The sequence below is a fragment of the Astatotilapia calliptera genome, chromosome 5 (genome assembly GCF_964374335.1).
Source record: "Astatotilapia calliptera chromosome 5, fAstCal68.1, whole genome shotgun sequence".
NCBI lineage: Eukaryota > Metazoa > Chordata > Actinopteri > Cichliformes > Cichlidae > Astatotilapia > Astatotilapia calliptera.
The window spans coordinates 10,781,213-10,806,863 of record NC_137426.1 but is presented as its reverse complement, the minus strand read 5'-3'; the positions used below and the strand labels follow the sequence as shown (position 1 = coordinate 10,806,863).

At 39.9% G+C, this 25,651-nt stretch overlaps 2 protein-coding genes across 6 annotated transcripts in view; one reads left to right on the top strand and one right to left on the bottom strand.

Annotated features, from left to right (window-relative positions):
- Window positions 1-528: 528 nt before the first annotated feature.
- Window positions 529-21,882, top strand: unm_sa1614 (un-named sa1614). 4 transcript variants are annotated; one of them, XM_026167192.2, is made up of 29 exons: window positions 529-1,482; window positions 1,669-1,844; window positions 5,398-5,470; window positions 5,547-5,692; window positions 6,291-6,365; window positions 6,592-6,641; window positions 6,760-6,889; window positions 6,983-7,068; window positions 7,158-7,233; window positions 7,697-7,777; window positions 7,880-7,977; window positions 9,094-9,163; window positions 9,287-9,374; window positions 9,538-9,586; window positions 9,972-10,144; window positions 11,352-11,485; window positions 12,242-12,333; window positions 12,416-12,602; window positions 12,779-12,864; window positions 12,959-13,074; window positions 13,600-13,667; window positions 14,427-14,534; window positions 14,943-15,225; window positions 15,333-15,500; window positions 15,609-15,672; window positions 16,406-16,449; window positions 17,073-17,227; window positions 17,658-17,783; window positions 18,408-21,882. In XM_026167192.2, exons 2-29 carry the CDS (start codon window positions 1,719-1,721, stop codon window positions 18,480-18,482), a joined length of 3,027 nt encoding a protein of 1,008 aa, XP_026022977.1. In that variant the 5' UTR covers window positions 529-1,482; window positions 1,669-1,718; the 3' UTR covers window positions 18,483-21,882. The 4 variants fall into 4 exon arrangements, with proteins under 4 accessions (XP_026022977.1, XP_080157813.1, XP_026022978.1 ...); XM_080301687.1 differs by lacking the exon at window positions 1,669-1,844; XM_026167193.2 differs by having other exon boundaries at window positions 529-1,844; window positions 15,333-15,491.
- The window catches only part of st3gal8 (ST3 beta-galactoside alpha-2,3-sialyltransferase 8), a 30,762-nt gene continuing 26,128 nt past the window's right edge, over window positions 21,018-25,651 (bottom strand). For both annotated transcript variants that reach the window (XM_026167198.2, XM_026167200.2), the window contains exon 9: window positions 21,018-25,637. In XM_026167198.2, coding sequence (XP_026022983.1) covers window positions 25,407-25,637 — 231 coding nt within the window. In that variant the 3' untranslated portion in view covers window positions 21,018-25,406. The remainder of the gene's footprint in view (window positions 25,638-25,651) is intronic.

Sequence of the window (25,651 nt, the reverse complement as noted above, 5' to 3'; positions counted from 1 at the left end):
AAAGAACTTTGGATGTTTCCTTGTTTGTTAGGGGTATTTAAGTAATACGCTGCAGTCAGCTGTCAGACTTCATTCTTATCTTCTGTCAGAACAACAGGAAGTTGGAAGTAGCTTGTTTATAGCGGTTTGCTCTGATTGTTTCCCCTAAAACTATGATAATGATGGTTGATGCCAAGACAAACTTTGGCTTTTTGCCTCAGACACTACAAAGGAAATTATGTCAGAAGACGAATAAGAGGCTCAGTCGATACGAATAATTGGTAGTTCACGTTAGTGAACTGAGGCGACCGTGTAAAGAGTGCACAACAAGAAAGACCGATAAAGTCAAACAGAAAACTTCAAGTTATTGCTGCTAAATTATGGGTCGTACTTAGTTTTTCACAGAACTGGAGCGAGTCCAATGGACCTTAACTTTTAACATGCCTGTATATACCCTATGGATCCACTAGTGCAACAGATCCAATATCAGCAGATACCAACATCTGTCTGATAACATTATATCAGCGAATAAGATGACATTTACTTACGTCATTAGACAACAACTGAACCGTGGTGTCGCATCGGTTTTTCACTGGCTAAATGCTCAAAAAACGTGAAGTTCTTCGAATTATTTTTAGAAAGATTTTTGGGTTGGTTTGCTAAAGAAGAAAATAAAAATAAAACTATCAACCCAGAATTAAATTAATATATATATATATGCATGAAGTCTTTGGATAGGTATTAGCCGCTTACATGCTGGTCCTAATTAAGCCTGCCGGCTGAAACCAATTTAATTTATTTGTTTTTTTTTTTGAAAACGAGTCGAAAAAAGCACAAACAGGGATTTTCAGATTGTGGGGTCTTTGAGTAGCTAATCCTGTTTTCATGGTTCCTTTTCTTTTGAAACTAACTTTAAAATGGCCGTTTGTGGAAATGTAACTCCGGTTGAGTGATTTAAGCGAACAACGAGAGGACGCAGGTGTAACGAGCTGAGGTTTATTTGGAGGAGCGTGCGTTTCACACTCCTCCCGGTCAGCAGTGCGCGCGGCCGCGACAGAGGGCTCCGCCGCTGTACACCGTGAACGCGCCTCTCCATGCGGTTTAAATAAAGGAGCAAAAGCAGGAAAAGAAATATCTGTGACGAGAAGACATGAAGCTGCGGCTGAAGCCGACAGCAGAAGCCGCTTTTATTGTCTCATCTGAGCCCGGAACCGGTGCCCGGTGGGTCCGGTTCTCCTCTCCTCTCCTCCGCTCTTTGTCAGCGGGTTCACACACTGACCACACACGGGCGGGTTTGCTGGTTTTCTCTCAATGAAGACGCTCTATCGGAGACCGACTCGATCTTAGGACGTCAGTGAACCGGCGGCGTTTTAATCTTTTGGTTGTTTCGTGCAGAGAGGCTGGTGGGCTTTCATCTGCTTCTGGGTTTAACCACCTTTGTTTGGAGAAAAGAAGCTGATGCTGCGGTTCACTCACACTGACGGAGGAGGAATCACCCAGCAGGTCTTTAATTACCCATTTCTTTTTTTAAATCAGCCAGTTGATGCTAGTTTCTCTTACCGGGACTGTGGGAGTCTGGACGTACCACTGATGGGCTCGTTTCAGCTGTATTTTTAATTTTTGTGTGTTGTTGGTGACTCTACGTTGCGCTTGGTGTCCTCGGTCTTTTGTGTGGAACTGGTCTTTCAGTTCCGGACTGTCCTGGTTCTCTCCCGGTCCTTACCGGCCTCAGGAGCACAATGCCGGAGTGTGTGTCGGTATCAGAGTTCGTCCAGGAGGTTCAGGAGGACTGGAACTCTCCCACTACCTCCTCTTTCACCTCCAAGATGATCAGCTGCAGGAACACAGTCTACCTGCTGGAGGAGGTCAGTACTGACAGAGGAGGGGTAGCAGGTAGTGGTAGCAGTCTGAAGATGCTTATCGTGCAGATTCAACAGGACGGGTGTAGGCTACCTGATGAATGAGATTATCCGTACACGGTAAATTGATTATTTGGCTTCTAGCCTACATTCATGGCCGGACCTAAGTGCTCAGGGTCCCCGGGGAAAATGAGCAGCTGTGGCCCCCAATCAATCCTTCATACCAACCCCTCTTTGTGTGAAATGTACAGTTTTTCCTTTTAACCCTGTCTCCTACAAATGACAACATTTTTATATTATTTGCATGTGATTAACAAATCACAAAGGCCTTTGCACATTAATTGTTTATACATACTTACTATAGATGATAAATGCCTGCAAGCATGAAACAGTTTATTCCTTTTAAAATTCTTCTTGGTACAAAAAAAAATGTAACCGATTTAAATTTGTCTCCTTGTGAAGCACAGCACAGCCTTTCTGCTGTGTTTAGATGGTTCCCTTTTAGTCCTGCTTTGACTAATGCATTTTAAAACCTCAAACTTGCAAAGAGAGCAAGTATCAACTTGTGTGTCAAAGTGTAACAGCCTTTATATTGACGATAATCGCTGTGAAGAGAGTTGGGTCAAAGAACTACGACACAGAGTGTGCGACCAGGAGTGTGCAGGTCAATTTCTTTGTGATTCATGAGGTTATGCACTATGAATTTATTGCCATTGACGGTTTCCATTAACTAACGATGACCCCTGGTGCTTAGCGTTGTTGGCTTTTCAGCTTGCTATTCACAATTTCATTTAAATGTCTGTGCTACTTATCCCAACCTTTTGACACAAACATAGACTCACCACACTCTTGTTAAACAGACTAATCCACATTATAACACACAGTTCTGATGGTTGGACTGTTTTACCTCGATATGTCTTTTAACATTTGTTTAGTCACAGGTCTGACGACATTATGGTTTATAAATATTATCTATTGAGCGGCTCCAGAACTCTCGCTGCTGTGTGGATGTTTCATTATTTTCACTAAATTTCAGAGCCATTTATGAAAGAAGTTGCAGAAAATGTTACCTCTATATAATGCTATTGCAAGAAGCTTTTGACTGTCATGACTGGGTTTCATGACATTGACTACCAGCTCAACACTTGGTTCTATAGGAGTACAAGGCAGGCCTCATACAGTTTGTATGCCCACACCTCCTTCACCACCACCACTGCCTCCAGCTGTTTTCAAGGTTCACACTGAAGCATTCCCAAACCAAATGAGATGCACAAATCTCCAGGAAGGCATCCTGGTCAAATTGCCCAAACCCCTTCAGCTGTTTTATTTTAACAGCAGTGTTTGAGCTTGTCGCCATTATATCGAGATCAAAGCCGCTGTAGACAAAAGCTGTGTAAACTGGGCAGTGTTTTGACAGGTGACAATCATTTTTACTAGTTCAGATATATTCTTAGTTACTGCGTACAGAAAAAGTAATGCATTCGTGTATTACTGTACTTTGAGGAAAGTATCAGATTCCTTATCAAAAAGCAATTCACTCAACTGTTTGCTAAATTCGTGCATTGTTTTTAATGACTATACTAGAGCTACATCTTCCATGTTTTACTTATTAATCAAAAACATGAATCTTCTTATTTACTGTCAATCGCCCTTCGAGCTATCATGCTTATTGGTGAAGAAATGTGATCATTTCTGTTAGACAAATGCTTCAGTCACTGAAGTCCAGCTTTTGTACTTCATTCACAATCAAAGTGTTGCTGTCACTTTGAGTTTTTGGAGGAAGACACAGAATCATGCTATGCAAAATTTGTCAAAACACAAGGGGTGCAAATGGTTCTTTAAATCAGCAGATTGGTAGCATGGCTAATTAGCACAAAGCTGTTCCTTAACTACTACTCATCTTATATTTGCAGACATGTTGTTTACAGCCTTTCAGAACATCCTTGAATTGAAACAAAAAGCAGACTGTATCTCACTACGAAGTTTGACTAAAATAACATTCTGCAGTAACAGCAGTTTCTTTTCCATTTGTCTGCCACGACTTTCATATCACCCTTATAGTTTGCAGTGTGCTTGCAGGATTTCAGAAGGAAACGTGGAACAGAATCATGAAATGTTTACATCCGAGTTTTGTCTAAACCTCCCTTTGCATGCAAATTTGCAAACATTTTGGACCCTTCATCCGAAGACTCAATGGACTGAAGCCCTTTAAATATTTACATATACAGAAGTAATTTCTTAATGTTAAAGTGATTAGGTCTAAAGTTAGAACATTTTATAATCTACTAAAGGTCTTAAACAGTTTGTAAATTTGCTCTGCTACTGTGTGAGGTCTGAGAGCTTGAATGGGGATGCCCCTCAAGCCAGCAGGCAGCGCAATTCCCTCAACAGTGGAGCTACTGACCCCGAGCCTGGCCTCAAAAACACTGCCCTTCTGCCCCAAACATGTACCCCCAACAGTGTTGGCATATGTTACCATGGCAACAGATTAATCATTCACAGCTATGGTTATTTGATGATAAGAGAAGGGGCCAGAGGGATAATTACGTAAAGGATGTTCTAGCTTGCACACTGGTACTGCATTCAAAGGAGGCTGAAAAACTGTAAATTACAGATTTAATTTTATAATTTCTAATTATTTATAAAAATTTTTTAGAATAAACACCCATATGGTGGCATACCACCTGTTTATAGTGACATTTATTTCATGTGTGCAAAGTTTTAAAGCCACGAATAATAAGCAACATATAGACAGTCCAAGCTTGTCCAAAGATAAATTCCCAACAGGCAAAGATAAATGTTATTTCACTGTTTGACAATAAAGTAGAGCATATTAATAATGCTATGAATACCCCAAAATCTGCTGCAGATAGGGTCATTTGTTTAGTTCCTGTCATATTTTTTTGCATAATTATCACTTTTCTTTAATTTTAATGGCATTTATGTCAACATCTAGGTCATAAGGACACCTTTGAAAGTTGAATGTGAAAAAATCAAGCAAACCCTGAAGCTGTTTAAATGTAATTAAATGATAAAATTTGAAATTTGTGGTGGTTTATTGACGTAACACAGTATTTTCAACCCTAACATTTCCAACTGCAATAATAACAACCATCAATCATCATTTCCACACTCAAGTTGTAGTGTCAAAAAAAAAAGTACTTAATAATCAATAAGAAGCAGCAGCACATGAAAACTGGCAGCCTCCATTAGATATGTGGTCTGACACATTCAGAAATAATCATGTAGAAATAGTTATTCAAACTATTAACCTGTTAATAACTGCTGAAGGTAAAAAATTAACATCTTCTCAGAATGGGGAGAAGAGCTTCACTGTGGAGTTTCATGTGGAGATTTTTAGTGATCAGACGATGGTTCTCACACAGGAACGTTGCTGCCATCAAGCGATGTCATCAAGTTTGTCCTCTGTGTGTATGTTGAGTCAGCAGGTGAATTACTACCACCTCCCCTTCATGCACATGTACACACACATGCACACACTGCAGGTCCACACACTCTTTATTAATGTGTGTATGGTTTGTTTTTTTGTTTTTTTCAGGTTCTGGACAGCGACAGGTTGGTGCTACAGAAGATGAAGAAAGCTGCAAAAGCCAAATACACATCAGGTCAAGGTACACACCCCAAAATATACACGCACACATGCACATCCCCGTATTGTTCCCTTTACTAACAGCATTTCTGTGTCAGAACACGTGTCTCATTTGGAGCAGTACATTAACGCGATGGAGAAGCTGTCGGTCAACTGTCACTCAAACGGAGAGACGGAGGTTGGCTCCGCCTTCTGCCGCCTGGCGGACTTTTCCAAAGAGCTCCTCTCTCCCATGAAAAACCTGGTGAGTGATAGCAACAAAACACCTCCAGCTGATGAGTTTCTACTTAAAAATCTGTAACTTCAGTTTGAAAAAACCCTTAAAATGAGTCTTTGCTCTAGTTTGAAAATATCTGCCTCCTTCCTTTACAGAAAGCCCCATGTCGAGGAGCGCATAATGAGTTCATTTGCAAAATGACTGACTGACCAGCATCAGCTACATGATTAAATACAGACTTTTTGGTTCTATGTTATGACGAGTGCATTTTATTATCATTTATTGTCCAGTTATTCTGGGGTTTGAAAATGAGGTACTCATATTTTGATTGCTTTATTTAAATCCGCTGTGTTGGTGTACAGAAGCAACATTACTGTCACTGTCCGATTAAGGACCTAACTTAAGACCAAACTGTAGTTCTAATTACTATACATCTGGACGGCAGTAGACCGTAGTGAGCTCGTGACACAATCCTTGTGTCATATGGTTTTGTGCTCTCTGTCAAAGTCATAATCACCTAAACTGTCTTAATGTTTTTCATGTTAAGCAGTTCATAGTGTTACCCATGATGGCTTTGAGCAGTATGTGTTTTCCCTTTAGATAATTTATGTTTCTCTGTGTTCAGCTAAAGAGCATGCTCCACAACATCAACTTCTTCTTGGACTCTCTGGTTAAAGGAGACCTGAGGGAGGTGAAGGGGGTGAGGACATTCATCTTTGCTTAGTGCATTCATACCACCTAAATAACTCGTATGAACTATAACAGTCACGAGCCTCTGGCCAGTGTTTCTGTCAACATTTCACCAGAGTTCAGTCAAAAAAAATGAATCTTTGTAGTCTTTTTTTTACTGTTTAGCCTCAGGATGCTGCTGCTTGTGTTCAGTAAGGTAAATAATTCTAATTCCAGTTTCCTTCTGTGTCTCCTAGGATCTGAAAAAGCCTTTTGAAAGAGCGTGGAGGGATTATGAGAGCAGATTGTGAGTGACACTGAATTAACTTATGTTTATTTGCTAGTATCTAAGACTGGAAACTTTAATACGTTTGTATTAGGGGCAGGAAGATTTTTAAATTAAAGTCTTGAAACTGTGTGTGCAGTAAACAGGTGGAGAAGGAGAAGAGGGAGTTAGCTCGGCAGTATGGGATGGTGAGGAGTGAGGTGAGCGGAGGAGAGATCGCGGAGGAGCTGGAGAAGGAGAGACGCTCCTTCCAACTGAGCATGTGTGAGGTCAGTGACTCTTCCCCTTCATTTCCATTCTTATTTATTTTATTTTTTAAATGTGCAGCTTTCCTTCAATCGCTTCTTGTCTTTTTCCCTCAGTATCTAATTAGGGTCAATGAGATAAAGACGAAGCGAGGAGTCGACCTTCTGCAGAACCTCATCAAACACTACCATAGCCACAACAAGTAGGAGCTCACACAAACACAGCTTTGGCAAAGCTACATACAGTAAACTGGAATGGTTCGATTTACTACATCTTTATGTTTGTGTTCAGTTTCCTGCAGGAGTGTGTTTCCACCACTCAGAGGCTGAAGCAGTACATGGATGAGCTCAACGGAGTCCTGACCACGGTACAGGAAGCGCTAACAGCAGCAACACTAGCAGCAGCCTTTAAGTGCGGCTGGCAGATTGTTAATGATTTGCACAGAGATTAAAATCAAGTCATTTACTTTAAAAAAAATTATTATTATGAAGAATACAACATACAGAATAGAGACATTACATGAAGTAAGAAATTAAGTGATTTACTCTCTTTTTGACTTTCCTTTTGGAGCCAGCCTTGAGGAACTATACTTTGCCGCTTGGTTGTGCCCTGTCTCTGCAGTCACATGATCAAAACTCATCCATTCATACAGTAACTGATCAGCTCCAGCTCTCTACATATGTAATATACCATGAGAAGTAAACTCGTGATGATTTAATCCAAAACTAAAAATGGAAATTTGCTGAGTGAGATTTGGACGGTGTAAGCGCGGCAGCAGCATGTGATCCTGGATTAGCTGAGCTCTGCAGGTGAGCTGTTTGTGTGTGCAGGTGAAGCAACGTCAGGATGAGGAGAAGAGACAGCTGTGCACACTCAGAGATCAGCTGAGGCCGGTCGTCCACACGGAGCAGGTCAGAGACACAGACACATATGTGCGCTATTTTGCTGTTTGGACATGCAAAATAATGAATGTGTGTCTGCACATGTGTGTGTGTGTGTGTGTGCGCGTGTAGGACTCTTTGCCTAAGCAGGTGTACAATATGCATCAGCTGCTGGGAGACAAACAGTACGGGACGGAGAGAACAGGATTCCTCTACAAGAAGAGTGACGGGTAAACACACAACATAAAATAACCTGCACGCCTTTTTAAACATTCACAAAGCAGTGCAATTAAGTTAAATGCCTCAATTACTCTTAATGTGCAAACTGCATTGGTAGTACTGATTTTTTTTCAATTGCAGTATTTTAAAGAAATCATTTAAATTTTAAAAACAAACGGTACCAAAGCGTTGATAAAATAGGGCAACTCATATAAACAATGTTAAATAGTTAAAAGTATCTTCACCTTGACCGACATTTGTTCCTCGACATTAATAACGCATTTAGAAAAATGTATCTGACTTGTGCTCTTAATGGAGTGTCCTTAAGCTTTTTGGTGCTACTGACTGTTTGAATTTGAATAGTTCTTGGACCACTTAACCAACATCAGCCTGCAGCCGTTGGTTTAATGTTGTTATATAATCATGGTCATTGCATCATCTCCTTTTAAAGGCTTGTGTCTCATAGCTTAAGGCACTCTTTTATTCTCACTGTTCTTTCTAATATTGTGGTGTCTTTACCCTACAAAATGAAGTGCCTTGAGGCAGCTGTTGTGAACTGGCGATATAGATATTGAACTGACAAGGAGCGACATTGCACATGTGCTGGATTCGTACTTATATTTGTGTGTGTGGATTATGGAATGGCAAGAAACCGGCCTTTGTAATTTGTTCCCTCCAGACTGGTCGATGTTTTCCAAAATATTTATGTTGGATGGGGGAAGATGCTGCATTTATTGTGAAAATCAGGGAACAGATCTCTCTGTGTGCACCTACAGACTGTATATAAAACATGGCTGTAGATTTCGGGTTTGAAAGGAGGTTTAAAGGGAGAGTACCTGAAACTTATGCTTTTCTAAGGCCTCAGTTACACATGTGACTGGTTGGCGACCCACTGGAGACCAAAGTATGCTAGGGAAAATGTGTATTCCCTGACAGTTACTAATTTGCTGTAGACAAGTATGTGTTTCAAGCAAATGAAGGGCTACTCTGGCAATCTGCTAATCACCAAAACTATAGGGTGGTCTTCCTTATTGATAAGTTGCTACAGAGCGAGGGCACTAAGACACTTGGTGATAGTCAGCGCTATTAGGATCACTAAAAGGACTAAAACTGTGTTTGTGTTACAGGTTGAGGAAAATGTGGCAGAAGAGGAAATGTTCAGTTCACAACTGTTACCTGACCATCGCGCATGCTACTGTGAGTGCATGTGTATAAATGTATAAAGAGATAAAAACATCAGGAAAAATCTGTTTGGCTTAGTTCTCTTTGCTGTCTATGTTTTAACTGAATCTTATCAGCAGCGTTCTTTCTGCTTTTCAGCCGAACAAACCTCCCACCAGACTCAACCTGCTCACATGTCAGGTTAAACCCAGCGTGGAGGATAAGAAATGCTTTGACCTTATCTCTCGTAAGTGTCACTAAATGCTATTCTACATGTACACTGAAGTCGTACATAATTAAACACAAGATAAAAACTGCATGCATCCAAATATAAATTTAAATGCATGTAATCAGTATTATGTACTGTATAAATACGTCTCTGTAAGCATAAGATACACCTTTTCCTGCAGATAATCGGACCTACCACTTCCTGGCTGAAGATGAAGCTGAGTGTGTGGCGTAAGTAAAACTTTCTTCGGGCAGGTTGTTAACAGGCCACTCTGCTAAGTTTACACGTACAGTATGAGTTATGTTTCTGCAGGTCTTGGGCAGTATGATTGCACATGTGACACTAGACACTAAACATTACAAGTCTGAAAATGTTTAGTTAGACAGAAGGGGAGTTTCCTTTGCTGCTCCACAAACTTTGCACCTAAAGAAGTGAGATGCATGTCTCTTGAAACGCTGTCTGAGAGAGGTTGGACTGAGATGTCAGCGGCCGTGTGTGTGTGTTTTTAATATAGTAATGGTGGTAAATTGTCGGACTACTCTTTTCTTGTGGTGCTCACATCATCTTGGGTCTAAAAATGAGAACACATTATTAAGAAGTGTTGTTTGTTTTCAGCTGGATGTCAGTGCTCACTAACAGCAAGCAGGAGGCTCTGAGTATGGCTCTGGACGGGGGGAGAAAAGGAGGAGGAGGGAGTGAGAGCAGCGTGGAGGATCTGACCCGAGCCATCACCGATGACATCAAACGGATGCCGGGAAACAACAGCTGCTGTGACTGTGGCGCACCAGGTAATCAAACCAATAAAGTACACTAGATGTTATGCCGAAGAGATTACTGATTTAATTGTGTCATATTTAATCAAGCAAATAATTGAAAGATTATTTTGTGGCAAATAAGACAGTTGAATGAATAGCTTAGTTTAATTCCAAGCGTGTATTTAATATTTATCTGCTAAATGTTATATAATTTCTTATTAGCAGTCTGTATTTCTACAATCAGGTGGTTTGTGCCAAGGTAGGCTTTTAATGTGGAAAAAATCTCTCTCGCTAAATGAAAATAAAACTGAAGTTGTCATTTTTGGCAGCTTTGTCAATAATCACATCGATGGCACTCTGGGCCCCCTTTCCTCCTCCTGTAAAACACATGTAAAAAACCTCGGTGTCTACATTGATGATTGTTTTAAATTGAATAAGCAGGTGAGTGCAGTAGTCCAGTCCTGCTTCTTTTTTTTTTTCCTGCTTCTTTCAGTTTAGACAGCTAGCCAAGGTAACACCATACCTCCCGGCTAATGTCTTTGAACGTGCCGTGCCATTCACCGTTTCCTTGCTTGCAGATTGGACTACTGCAATTCATAGTATTTTGGTCTCGACCAGGCCTCCATTCATTGTCTTCAGATGGTCAAAAATGCAGCTGCTCGCCTGCTAACTGGTACCAACCGGAGAGAGCATATAACCCCAGTTTTAGCTTCTCTACACTGGCTTCCTGTCTCCTACAGGATCCAATTTAAACTTTTACTTTTTGTTTTTAAGTCACCTAATGCCCGAGCCCCTCCTTCTCTGTCTGAGCTCCTCTCTGCTTATGCTCCATGAAAAACCATGAGGTCAAGCTCAAAATTAATGCTGTCCATCCCACGGACTTATCTCAAATCTCATGGCGATAGAGCCTTCTCTGTGGCAGGTCCCAGACTCTGGAATAGTCTCCCCCTAAATATTAGATCTGCACAAACACTTGATCGATTTAAATCACTACTAAAGACACGTTTCTATGCCCTGGCTTTTAACACACTATGGCCCAAGCATTTTGGTCTTATTTCAAATAGTTTTAGTTATTATTTTAATTCTTTTATTGTCCTATTATTGTTATTATTGTATTACATTGTTGCTTTTTAATGCCATTTTTACATTGTTAAGCACTTTGTGCAGCATCTTCTATCTGGAAATGTGCTATATAAATAAATTTGACCTTGACCTTTGACCTTGACCTCTCTTACTGTAGATCCTGGGTGGCTGTCTACAAACCTGGGTATCCTGACCTGTATTGAGTGTTCAGGCATCCACAGGGAAATGGGGGTCCACGTCTCCAGGATCCAGTCTCTGAGCCTGGACAGTCTGGGAACCTCAGACCTGCTGGTAGGTCAGACCTGTTAGCTAATGAGCTTATCAGTCATGCTTTCCAGGTGTAACTGGGTTCACGTCTGAAATGCTACTGTGCAGGGCATTTACATGTGCTCAGCTGAGAACTGTCATTAGCATGTGTCATAGTTTCAGTTAGCTTTGTGAACAGTTATCAAAGACATTTGTAGAGATAAACTCTCAGGTAGTTTCAACGTTTAGAGTCTTTTTTTTCCTGCTGTGCATTTCCATTGCTTTGCAGCTGGATCTTTACTATTTCAGTGCAGTGTGGTTTATTCTGACATATGTAATGTTAGAAAATATTTAACTAAATGTCAAACTTGGTTATTTAATGTTAATTCAGAGAAGAGATTTATATCCATGCAAGACATAATAAGTTCCAATTCTCAGTCAGCAGTGACCTCTGACAAACTGAAAAAGATTGTAACGTTACATCTCGATGCATTCTCAATCATCCAGGTAAGTAAATCCCCAAAAGTTGATTCTGTTCATCTGGGCGTAGCGTTTTCAGTGGGAGAAACGTTTCGTCACTCATCCAAATTACTACTTCAGTCATGACTGAAACTAGCCATGAGTACCGTTCACACAGAGTTGGGAGAGAGTCCCCCAACTAATCCAATCTAGCTTATTCTGAGGTTAAAAATCATGATGATTCTTATTCTTGATACAATACCCACTGAATGGGTATTACATGGCCCTCATGTTGTTTGCCCTTGACTGTGAGCTCTCTCTCTCTCTCTCTGTATCTCCCAGTTGGCCAGGAATGTCGGTAATTCTGGTTTTAACGAAATACTGGAAGCCAACCTGCTGAGTCCGTCACTGAAGCCCTCTCAACACAGCCACATGTAAGAGACGAACACAGGTGCACACACTCAAAGGAAATATTTCACACTAACAAATCTGATGTTGTATATTTTTGACGTGCAGGCCGGAGCGTAAAGACTTCATCCTGTCAAAGTATCAAGATGTTAACTTTGTGAGGCGGAGTCATAGCTCTACTTCGGCGCTGCGACTTCGTCTGCAGGAGGCAACCAAGAGCTGCGATATCTACACTCTGATCCAGCTGTACGCTCAGAGGGCAGAGCTGAGCCAGCCACTGCACGCACACATACAGGTAGCTAAACATACTTGATACAGGCACACTGATGTGCATGTTGGATTGCACGCACACACATACAGATATAAAAAACCCCAGGTATAATCAGCTACACACGCACAGCTACATTAAGATGCATGGTATTAATAATCTGGGAACAACATAATCTCAAGAGATTGTTTTCTTGCCATCAGGAGAAAGGAGAGACAGCGCTCCATTTAGCTGTCCTACTGGCTGACAGGACATCACTGCACATCCTGGACTTCCTGGCTCAGAACTGGTCAGTCTGCTATGGAAACCTTTGTTACACCTCAGTGTGTGTGTGTGTGTACCTTTGTGTTTACCTGCATGTTTTTCTTTTTCTTTTTTGTCAGCTCTAATGTTGATACACAGACATCAGCGGGAAACACGGCGTTGCACTACAGCTGTCTACACAACAAGACCGACTGTGTGAAGCTGTTGCTGAGAGCCAGAGCCAACACACACATCAGTAATACACACACACACACACACACACTTGTATAATGTATCTGTCAGAGCTCTCATTTATCAGTTGAGCATCAACTGTGTGTAGAGGTTATTTAATGTCATTCTGATAAAGCATATGAGAAAAATGTCAGACTCTTCACATCCAAAATAATCCGAGTTCACCAGGATTACTGTCCCAAAGATAAAACACTCTTTATTTCAAACAACCACATCATCCAGAGGTTCACAGTAAGGATCGCAAAGACAAACTAAAGATAACCTGAAACAGAAGATCAGTGTCTGTAGAGTTGTAGGTCTTCAGCCTCACTCTCCATGTAGAGTCACCTGCCTTCTGCGCCCATGCCCATCGACTCCAGCCAATAGATGAGGCCCAATAAAAAACAACAACACAGGAGGACTGTCAGACAATAAGTAAAACGCACAGTTTTTAGGTTTTTACATGTAGAATATTTTTGGTGACTTGGATAAACTGATGATATTTGGTAATTATTTCATTATTAATTAATATCTTAACCGTTTATTTCAGAGAACGAGTTAGGAGAAACCGCTCTGGATGTGAGCCGCAGGTTGAAGCACACCCATTGTGAGGCACTGGTGAGGTCATCGCTCTGATTACAGATTCACATCAGACTGTCTGATAAATCAGTAACCACCTGTTATACTGTGTTATCACCATATTTGACCAAGATGCCAGAGGACTAAATTACTAGTTTTTTTAATTTTTAAAAAATGTATTTAGCAAGATAAATGATGGTCTGTTACTATAATTAACTGCACAGCAATGCATCTTATATCTTTAAAAAGGCGTCAAACATGGTGAAAGCCCCAGTTTAGTGAGTCATATAAGTGGAGGTCAAAGCTAGCAGACTATCTTGTCTATAGTGAGCTTAAGTCACCTACCTGTTAATTTTAGTCTGTGTTTTAACTTGATTTTGTATTGCTGTTGTAGCACTTAATATTTTTACTCTGTTGCAGTGGTTTGTGACTGTTTGCCTGTGAAACGGTACTTACTTGCTTACCTGTTAACCAAAAGGCGTTGATAAAGTTTCACATTGAACACCTGTGTAGTTTTTATAAAAGAGCAAAACAGATACAGAGCTGAAACTAATTATTTTAGCAGGTTGTAAACAAGTGAATTTCTGTTGTAAAATCTGGCATTTTAAAGGCAGTCTATAGAGAGGCACCTAGTTTTTGGACCTATCCTCAACTGACCATCTTTTACTCTCAGCATAGATTGTTAAGCAGCATGCAGTCAAATACTGCTCAAACCTGATAGGTCAGTAGCTCCTAAAGCCTTGTCCCTTGTCTTTGAAGGTGATCCTCATTTACAAATATTTTACTGTGTGTGTGCAGTTGCAGAAAGCCCAGTCCAACCAGTTTGACCATCACGTCCATGTGGAGTACGAGTGGAGGATTCGTCATGACGACCTGTACGACAGTGATGATGACTTTGATGACAAGGTAACCATGGCAACTGACAGGCTGCTGAGTTGAGATTTTTACAAAAAAATGTCCTCAGAGTAATTTAAATGATGTCACTGCCTTTTCTTCATGTTCTGCTTTCATATATAAGTATAAGGGGGATATGTTACTTGTATTTATGATTTACTCTACTCTGCTATCGGAGTTTTGCACAGTTCACAATTTGAAATAATCCTTATTTTATTGGGTTATGGTGCAGCCCATTGGTTTGTACTCTGTTTGAAATAAACATGTTTGGCTCCCTTCCTCGTTAGAGTAAAAGTCTTTGTGCATAAAATCTGCAGTTTAGTCATGATGCTCATAATGAGTTTTAAGCTATCGATCTTTATAAATTGTTCACTGCTTTCTCTCTGCTAACGTCTTCATGTGCTTCACCCTCTGTTTCAGAATGGTCCGTTGAAAAAGGAGCGCTCCACTTCCTCCTCATCCTCTTCTTTCACCCCCTCCTTCTCCTTCTCCTCCCGTCCCTTCAGCTTCAGTCAGTCCAACTCCTCATGTGTCACGTTGTCCTCCTCTGGAACACCCGGAGGACCAGCTGGAGGCCTTCTCAGTGTGGGGAGGAGACTCGCCATGGCTATGGAGCTTCACAGCCATCCCGCTGGCTCCGTCCCCAGCCCACCACCTCCTCCTCCATCCTCTCCTGCGCCCCCGCTGCCTCCCAGGGTCAAAGGTCAGCTTATATAAACATTTTTTAAATGTTTTATCTGGTTCAACGTCTTTCTCTGGCTTTACCTGCTGCCTGAATGAAAAACCTCAATGCTCTCTTTTGGCTTTCAGCTCCCAATGTTCCTCCTCCTCCACCTCCGTCTGGAGGAGATGGTATGGGGGAGGAAGAAGAGGGAGAGGGTGAGGTATTCTTTCCCCTGACAGGAAATAGAAGGATTACCCCTCCCTCTCCGATCGCCGTCCGACACAAGCGGAGCTGCTCTGAGTCCAGTAAGCACGGTAATATCTGAGAAACACACTGTAATTAATCAGTCAGAAGGATACTGTGTTATTAACTGTGTGTGTGTGTGTGTGTGTGTGTGTGTGTGTGTGTGTGTGTGTGTGTAGATTATGGGTTGCCAGCCAGTCCCAGGATATACAGTGGTCCAGACTCCTCCTTCAGGAAGTGTGTGTGAGTATCCACAGCACTGCATCGAGCACATCCAGGAAAAATCTGTCTCATGACCAGTGTTGTGATCATCATTGGTGCAATAGCTGCTGCATTGATGATCACAACACCAGTTGTGTCTCTTTATTATTTTGTAAAAGTGTGTTGTTGTTTTTTTTGTTTTTTGTATGAATACAAACTCCAGGAGCACTACAGGAGTTTGTATGTACAGTCCAGTGTTCTAAAATGGTCCACTGAATTTTGTGTTTTTGTATCCTAGCTTTAAAAAAAAAAAAAGAAGCTAAAATTTAACCTTTGCTGATGAAGCTTATAATTGGATGTGCGATGAAGGGATGTCTCACAGACCGAGGTGCTATTCTGCTCATGTTGTTGTTCAGAATTCAAACCCGTAGAACAAAGTTTTAAGCAAAATAGAAACAAATTAATTTTAGGAGAGATCCTAAAATTTGAATTTGTTCAAAATCTGTCAGAGTAAATTTATTGGGACAGACAGCAGATATGAATATTGTTGGTTTATTATTTCATACATGATTGTAAAAGAATTAAAGAGGACATAAAAGGTTAAAGCTGGAACTTTATTCTTAAACAAAGTGAAGCAGTTTCTACCTAGATAAATTGAGGTTGTACTGACCTCTGGTGGATAGGAGGTGAAATACAGGTCAGTGTGATGAGCTTCAAAACACCACAGACAATAACACGGACTCCTTCTCTTCCCTGTCTGTCTCTGTTTTTCCAGTCCAGCTTCTCCTCTCAGCTCACTGACTGAACGATCTGACAGAGGTACTTCCTGTCCCAAAACGTCTTCTGAGACCTGAGTCTGTTTTACGTATCAAGAGTCTGTTAAATCCATTATGCCTATCTGTGATAAATGTTTACAGACAGCGTGCACCTACAGTCTTTAACCAGAGAGCAGAAGAGCAGACAAAATCTGAGGATACATTTTGGCTTCTATGAGTTTACACTGACTTCTATGATGGTTTTTTATTTATTTATTTATTTATTTTTATTAAAACAAAATTTATCTGCAGTTTTAGTGAAAATTCCAAAATCTTATCTGAGGATTTGCTGCTTTTTCTTATTTACAGCACATGTGTTGCTTGTGACTGTTCCAAAAAAATGGTTATTTTATCTGACAAAGAAGTGAATTGAATTTAGAGATTAATATTCACATTATTTAATATATGCAAACATGTATTACTTTACATGCACAAAAACGCATTATTTTTTTTAAAAATAATTTAATTTAGTCATTTCAGGTCATTTAAAACTTAATTATGACTAATTAATAATGCATTTTAATGATTATTTTTTCTCTATTATGAAATTGTAAAATATATATTTAATGTAATTATTGTCCCTGTATGAACGAGAATGTACTTAAAACCTGAATCTTTCTGTCTGAGGTTTTCGGAGGGCGGACAGTGAAAGTGGCTCCTCCCATTTCCAGATCCTCAACAGTAAGGCACCAATAAATGGCTCTCCATCCAATCAGCGCTCTCAGAGCTTTGAAAGTGAAAGCAGAGGCTCCGCCCCTCAACCACTTCCTCGTAGATCACTGGTGAGATTTTTGAAAATATTTAACGTCCCATCAACCTTGCAGTGTTTTAATGTTAGGAAGAAAAAAAAAATCACAATCCAGTTGCTTCCACAACACGTTTGCCATCATCTTTCAATGCTGTGATTACAGCCATTGCCCAACTCTCTGTGAATAGTACTCATGGTCTTTGATCAGTGGTCATGACAATTTGCATAGTAATGATCAAGAAATCCTTAATAGTAAAGGGGTATAATTCAAATAATTTGTGTGCAGGTACAGTAGTTATGCAAGCAAAAGGTACAAAGAATGAGCATAAAATGAAAGAAGTGAATCGATATCATATTTGGACAACAGAGGAACAAATTCCAATTGGCAGTACAATGAAATTATAATTGCTACACTGTGATACATGAGCAATAATGTTACACCTGATTTGGTATGTATCAATTAGCCTCGAGGAGCATCCAGTCGTCGGGTTCAGGCGCTGTATGACTGCCAGGCCGACCACCATGACGAGCTGAGCTTTTCTGAGGGCCAGGTGCTGGTGGTCCTGGGACAGGAGGACAATGATTGGTGGGTAGGTATCAGTATCACCAACCCGACCTCTCATTAGAGCCTCGGCCGGCGGGTTGGAGAAAGTCTCACAGTGTGACCTCATCTGTCCTCTGAACTTAAGTCTGTACTTCAGCTGAAACATATGCCCAGAGGCCTGTTCTGGTAAGGAGAATTTAAAGCTTATAGGATAAACTTTGGGTTTAGCTGGATTTTCACTGCTAACAAAGGTGGTTCAGTTCTTGCTAGGATACTCTAACCTGTGCCAGAGCAGCTTATATTAGTCATCAGCATGTATGAAATCAAACTGCTATTAACTAATTCTCTGGAAAAAATGGCATCACCATTTGTGAAAGTGCTCTTGAACCTCAGTAGCTTTTATAGATCATCTTTCTATGATGAGCATTAAAAAGAAATATAGATTTTTTTAAAGTATACGTTTTACTGTTGATATTACCTTTGCTTAAAAAGTTACCAGGGCTCAAAATCAAATCTTTACCCCTCCTTTAGAATAAAAAAAAAAAAAAGTACATAATACGAAGGCAAAATTTTGCAGTGATCCACTCAAGTGGCTCTCACTCTTCAAACCTCTGTTTGACTACATGTCCAGTGAACATTAAGGTAAACATCTCTCTCTCTCTCTGTGTAGCATGGTTACATAGAGGAAGAACCAGACCAGAGAGGGTTGTTTCCGTCCTCATTCGTCCAGCCGCTGTCTGACTGATGTGAAACCAGAACTGGGCTGACCTCAGACCAGCACAAATCCAGATCACCGCAGAGCTCTGGAGAACCAAACCACATCAGAACACCTGATCTGCAGATGGACCAGGTCAGATGTTCAGAGGCTTCAAATGTTCATGGTCCTGACACGGTTGTCACAGCAACCGGTGTTCCTCATGCCTTCAGTTACCATGGAAACATTATGGATGACCTTCAGTAAAGACAACACATTTTTATGTGGCTCCAGTTAGGTCAGGAAAAAAACAATGAGACAGCCCCGGACAGACCAAACAGCCAGCACTCGAGGCTGCTGTAGCCCGGACTTTATTTATTTACTCAAAAAGCAAAAAAATATTTAAGCACAAAGGGCAAATCACAAGAAACAGCAATCCCCTGGATTTTTATTCTGAAGGTAATCTGGGCCTCATTTTCTTTTGATTTTATTATAATTTATTTATGTTTTCTGAATTTGTGGCTAGCCAAAACACACAAGCTACTGCTGCCACATTTTAGGTTTCGATAGACCCGGACTCAGGCCATATTATTGATCAGATCTGTTGGTTACAGCTGCTTACCCGGATAGCACAAAACACTCTGCGATGCCAAGGACCAAAGCTCTAAAGTGAGATATGAAAGGTGGACTTCATGGGAGACTCGCATTTCCTTCCAGTTGCCTTCGATGTCCCAAGATATCACATCGCCTCAGTGAACACAGCAGTGTGTTGCTGCCACGTTTGCAAAATGAATTTACTCAGTGCTCAAGTCTCAAAACTTCTCATTATAATGAGTTACTTCTGTCGTGATTAAATAATTCTGTTTTAAGAAGAACCGTTGTATTAACATTATAACCAGGGATGGAAAGTTTTATAATTATTATTTTATTTGGCTATTTGAGAAAAATAAGACCTAAAATTCAATCTCAGTAAAAGTACTGAGTTATTTTAGACATAGTTAAACTTAAGCAACAATTAAAAAAAAAAAAAAGAAGCTTATGTAATATACATATATACTCAAGTAATGGCATCAAGCACAAAAGTAAAGCACAAAAATAGACAAACTTGGTACTTTAAGACAGTAGAATTTAATCATTGTGCATAACCTGCATGTGTTGGATATGACTTTAAGAGAAAACACAAATCTTCTTAATGTATGTTCAATAATAATAATAATAATAATTGGATAAGAGTTTTTAATGTTACATGTTTTATTTTCCCATTAATCGTTTGTGTAATTCTTTTATTAGGTCCGTAATAGTGAGCTAAGCACCGGAACTTCATATAGCACATTTTGTATGATTTGTGTAAAACCTTTAGTAAAATATAGAATAAGTTCTACTGAGGCACCATGTTATGTGGTACATTTAATGAGGCAAAAACACAAAACAAAAAGGGAATTGTGTACTGGACATCCTAGCATAATGTAACTAACACCCATTCAGACTGAATTTAGAACAGCATTTTGCTTTTTAAGGCATTGTTTGTACTTTAGTGACCTGTGGCCACTCAACTTGACTACTTCCATTCCTGGTTACAACAACATATCAGCTTATAATAACCCCTGGAAAAAAGTTTGGAATTATTAAAAAGAGTTTAAAAAAAAAAGTCTTCTGTCTAGCAAATGAACAAATTGTTTAATTGCTCTGGCTTTATGAAACATGCCTCAACCAAATGTAATACTTTTTTGATAAAGAAGATCAAAGTACCTCCCCTCAGGCTTATGCAATGGCCTGAGCACATGTACTGGAAGGGAAACTAGTTTTGACAAGGAGGCATTTTGCTCAACTCATTTTGCTATGTTATTAAAAAGAAACATCTAAAAAAAAAAAAAAAGTGTGTGTGTGTGTACACAAAACTTTAAAGAAAAACAAGCAACCGTATCCATAATTCTGGATGAATGACCTCTCCTTAGTTTCAAAGAAACACTAAGGAGAGTACTTCCACAAGTCCAACCTACACAGGCACATGTGCTCCTCCAAATGTCAAACTAGTTACTGCAGTTGTTACAGAGTCAATGAGCCGCTGTTAACTAAATAATTAACTTGAGCTGCAGTAAGTCGAGCATGATTCAAATTAAACACTGTTGAAAAATGTCAGAATTCAGCTGACCTTCGTGAATAGACCCCCAAAGCTCCCCCATAACATCAACACTGGGTTTCATCCATGAAAAAAAAAAAAAAACATTCTCCATCAAGCTGATTCCAGCTTTCTTGTGTAACAGCTGACAGATGAGCTTTGCAGGTTGGAGAACTTTTCTTTTTTTCTTCCTTAAAATAATTTTGCCAGGGGTTGTAAAAAGACCTTTCCTTATAGCATCTCTGTATAAACTTCTTGATTCTTTTTTCTAAAACATTTTCATGAAAGAAAACAGTTCTTGTTAAAACATCTTCATTTAAAGAAAAAGAAAAAAAGAATTTGGCATAGTGGCAGAAATTCATTGGCGTAAGAATCAGCTTTTATAGACAAACTCCACAGACGATCAGTTCAGCTCTTACCTCCAGAGTACGGACAATTTTTCAAATAGAAAAACAAAAACCCATGAATTCTGTTTTTTAAAAAAAATGTTTTATTTCATTCAAAGTGACAGCGGTGGATTCAGGATTTTTATCTGTTGTTTCAATGCTTCTGTCAGTTTGGCCTCTATAAACGGACTGATAATCAGCAGGTTTGTTAAATGAAACTTGCATGACGAGCCGAATTAAAGCTATGGTACCACAGGCCGAACACGTTTGGTCACTTGTTGTCACTTTGTACTAAATCTACAGCTCATGTACAGATGTTTATAATGGAATTACGAGCAGCTGACTAAGTGGATTTATCTGCACCTAGCAATGGAAATAAAACTCTACATTTGAAGACTGCAGAGAGTCATTGAGCACAACTTTGGATTTAAAGTCACAACAAACTCCTTTGTTAAAGGTGAGGAAGTAAACTTGTTTACAACAATCCAGCTCAGGACTCAGAAGGGCTGCTGCTCTGTCGTTTTCTGGCATATTAAAGCATTCCTCATCTGTGTGTAAACTGGATAATTTCCCAGGTAATTTGGCAGGAAGTTTCCTTCCCTTCCTGGACAAGGCAACAAAGGTTTAGATCTCAGCAGTGAATGGAAAAAGTTTAGAGCAAGCAGCAGATGTTTCATATTAACATTAAGGCTTCTGGCGATGCAGCAGTTGGATTTACAAGACACTGACTTGTTCCAGACAGATAAGGGTAAACGCTTCACTCAAGCTAACACCAATGACAGAGCAACATCCTCCAAATGAAAATTCAGCATTTGAATTTTTTGAGAAGTCCTCAGCCTGCTTGTGATTCTCAAAGGGTTGTTTTTTTTTTATTCCTCCATTAATGGTATCTGACTTTTGTTTTCCTTTCAGACAATAAAATAAATAAATTAAAAAAAATATCCTACCAACCTTGTACAGTTATACTTGGTAAAGAGGAGTGTTGGACAACACATTGTATGAACATTTTTCTTTGGAGCAGATTGATCTTTTCACTGACCATCAGTCTCAGGGTGGTTTCACACTGGCTTATTTGTATATATATGTCTACATTGTCACCACAAATATGCACATTTTTGTTGCATTAAAACAACACGCCAACCTCATTACTACAGCAGGCTGTTTGTTTCTTATAACAGCCATTTTTTAAAGTACACATATGCACAGAATTACAAAGCAAACAGTTGCATTCATCAACTTGTGGTTTAAAAAGTACATCCAGTAGGGGGCAGATCAGAGACAAATTACAGACTCTTCATGACAACCTTAAAAAGTCCACTAAAAAAAATAAAAACAAGATAAAAATGTTTTTTTTAGTATTAAGATTTTTAGATAAAAATCCAATACTATATTTACCTCCTGCCCACATCGACGATGGCACATGTGACCCAACTGTGTGAAGCCCAAAAGTTATGATTCCTCAGACTTTATATAAAAGACATAATAGTTTCTGTGACATCACCCACTGGTTTCTGGACAGTGCATCACACTGCATCCATTAGTCACCATTTTGTCTTGGTTAAGAATCTGCCTTTGTCAACATACTTCAAAGCTGCCATGCTCCTTCCCCCCCCCCCCCAATCTTTACAAAACCCACATGTTCTCAAGGAGAAACTACTCCTACTACTGTGATGACTGCTACTAATATAGAATTTCTTACTTAATGTCAAGAAGGAAACCCAAAGTAGAAATGCTTTTCTCTAAAGGCCACTTGAGGCTAGCTTCGAAATGAAATAAAATCACATGTAGGCAGCTGTAAGTGCCAAATTTGAATAACATGGCCTGATGTGCCTGATTGTACTATCAGGCAACCAAAAACATCTGTGGTCCAATTTTGGTGAGCAAAAGTTTGAGAAACAAAAACCAATAGCATGCAGTCTGTTGCTTAACACGAATCTAAAGTCTAGTTAGTAACCAGGCTTGCAAACATCAGCTGGTAACTGTCATGTAATTAATATATCCTTAGTATCCTTATTTTCTTATTATATTGTTTTATGTACTTTAATAATGAAGGTTTGTAGAGAAAAGGCCACTTTTGACTCAAACTAAGTGCTCAGCCAGACTGAAAACAGGAAGTGTAGAGCTGTACAGCGTATTAATAAATGCAGGAAGCCAGACAGAAAAGAGAAACTTTGCCATATAAGCAATGGTTGTATTGAAACTGTGACGTGTAAAGTACCAAAATAATACCTATATGAGACAAAGTTTATGATTCTAATGTTAATGATCCTGCAACTGGCGTTTTGGGCTGTGCAGGGGTCTCTCTCTCCAGGAAGATGATTTAATAAAAAGAAATATAAATGTTTTAACACACTCTGAGTCGGTTTGCTCTGTTTTATCATGGGGACAAAAGAATCGGGGTTAATATTTGGTGTTTCCGCCCGGTTCGTTTGTGTCCCAATTTGAATTTCTTCTTAACATCAGGAGAGTTGACATTGAGACCAGATCAGCGGCTGCCGCTCAGAGATGAATTCTTCTCAGGCAGCGGCCCCAGTGTGGACATGGACTATGAGATGTTACGCTGCAAGTTTGATTTTCGGGAAAAGAGGTGCAAGCTGCTTCTTCATTGCATGTGTATTTTTATAGTCAGGTTTAATTCATGCATCCTTGCACTGAGCTGTGGATTCAAACTGTCTCACTTCTGATTCTTTCCAAAAATAATTTCACATGTAACAATTTGTGTATGTGTGTTTTCTATTCATTCACGTAATTGTTAGTTCATGTATTTATCTTTCTCTGTGGTGGACAATCCTAAACCTCCATGAGTTCAGCCTCCATTTTCAATCCAATTATATCCTGTACTCTCTCACTCGAACTCGTCCGGGCTTGACCTCTCACTGGTCCCTGTCCCTCTTCTCACAGTGTCCTGTGTGGCCTTCAAATCTCCAGCAAACACAGGCCCAACTCAGCTGTTTCTTCTTCTCTGTTAATCTTTCAGTCTTTTCTTGTAGGTTAACTCCCAGCATGGCAAATATCACGTCCAGTGCCTTCAAACAGTCATGTCACTTGTCAAGTTTGTGATTCAAAGCTCCATCAGTGGCATTCATACATGCTGCTGCTTGACCCTTCAGTGTTATAGGTCAGTTGCACTGACTTTTGCCTGCTGTTAACTCTTCAAGTTCACGGTGCTCAAACCCCAAAAAGAAGCACAGAGAACCATTGTTCCAAAAAATGTGTTTAGGAGATTAAAAGCTCGTAAGACATAGGTTAAATGTGAACATAAAAGATATGCACTACCTGTTAAAGGGGGCGAAGAAACCAGGCCTAAAGTTTAAAGATGAAACGGGTTAACTCTATTGAGGATGTTACCGAAGGTTGACAAAATAATCTAGGACCTTTTACCAGAAAAGGTAATTGTATGTGTTTGGAGTTTACAGTGTACACTGAGGGACGTCAGGAGTGGTTTTAAACTGGGATTGAAAGAACAATACAGTATCCACATCTGAACTGATATTACCTGTGATGTGCCAATATCAGCCCTTATATTTTCAATAACTAAGTTTAGGTTTCAAGTATCACCACATTTTGAGTATTTTTGTATTGACGTGCAACAGAAGGACTGGTTCTCCTGACTTTACTACTCCAATGAAGGTTGGATACAACAGGGGGTTATGTGCGTTGATTAGAAAACTAAAATCTCCCTATTTTGGATGAAATCAGCTGCAAACCTTGAGACTGCAGCAGATTGCTGAATCACACAGGCTGAGAACCAAGACAGGACAGGAAGTTCCAAGTATCATTGGCTTACATTCTGAAAATGCAGAAGTAACAAGGCTTAAAAAGTTTGTCATGATCTTCTAGGTCAGGACGGTTTGTGTTAAAATTAGGATCAAATAAAATGGAGGGATTATAAATGATATACAATGCAAGAAATCTTATGTGGCCAAGTGAACACTTCCTTCACTCGGCCTCTTTCCACCATTTCTTCTTAAGGAAAAAGTGCTTTTATTTAAAAAAAAAAAAAGACAGAGAAAAAAGGTTATCCCTGTGTACCTATAAAATCCAATAAAAACAAAGATGGGATAAAATAAAGTTTGTGGTTGTTTCCAGCTCACAGCAAAGGTCTTTGTGGTCTATCCCAGCAGTTGCACACGTCAGGAAAGTTGGTTTTAGGTCTAGAAAAACAGACTGATTTTTTTGAGTTGAGTTTTAACTTCTTTCAGCCAGCAAACGTTGGAAGAGGCAGGGGATCTCTAAATTAGATAAGCCTCACAGATGTGTCCACAGGTAATTCAGCTGTCTGAAAAAGCTTAACAACATTCATTCCAGCATTCCTGGATGTCTGACTCAAGGCAGTTGTGGTGACTGACAGAAAAAGTGCAGGAGTCTAATTTCTACCCAAAACAACAAATGTATGGTCTAAAAACTGGCTCAGATTTGGTTTGAGTGCCAGAGGACAGCCAGGTGTTTTGACGATCAGCCAGGTAGAGGTCAATTGAGTTTATGTGCCAGCCTGTCGTTGGTGCCTAGTTCTGTCTGCACGGATGTGGTTGTGTTGAGGTGTAGAGTGATCTTGCCTTCGTTGGCAAGGTGTTGGATGATCTGATTCTCAAAATCAGCGCTGTGGACGCCAGTCTTCTTGAAGGCTCCGGCAAACTGATTCTTCTCCCAGTAATGATGCCAGTTTCCTTGCTTGTCTGCACCATAACCAAACACTGACACCTGGACAGAGAGAA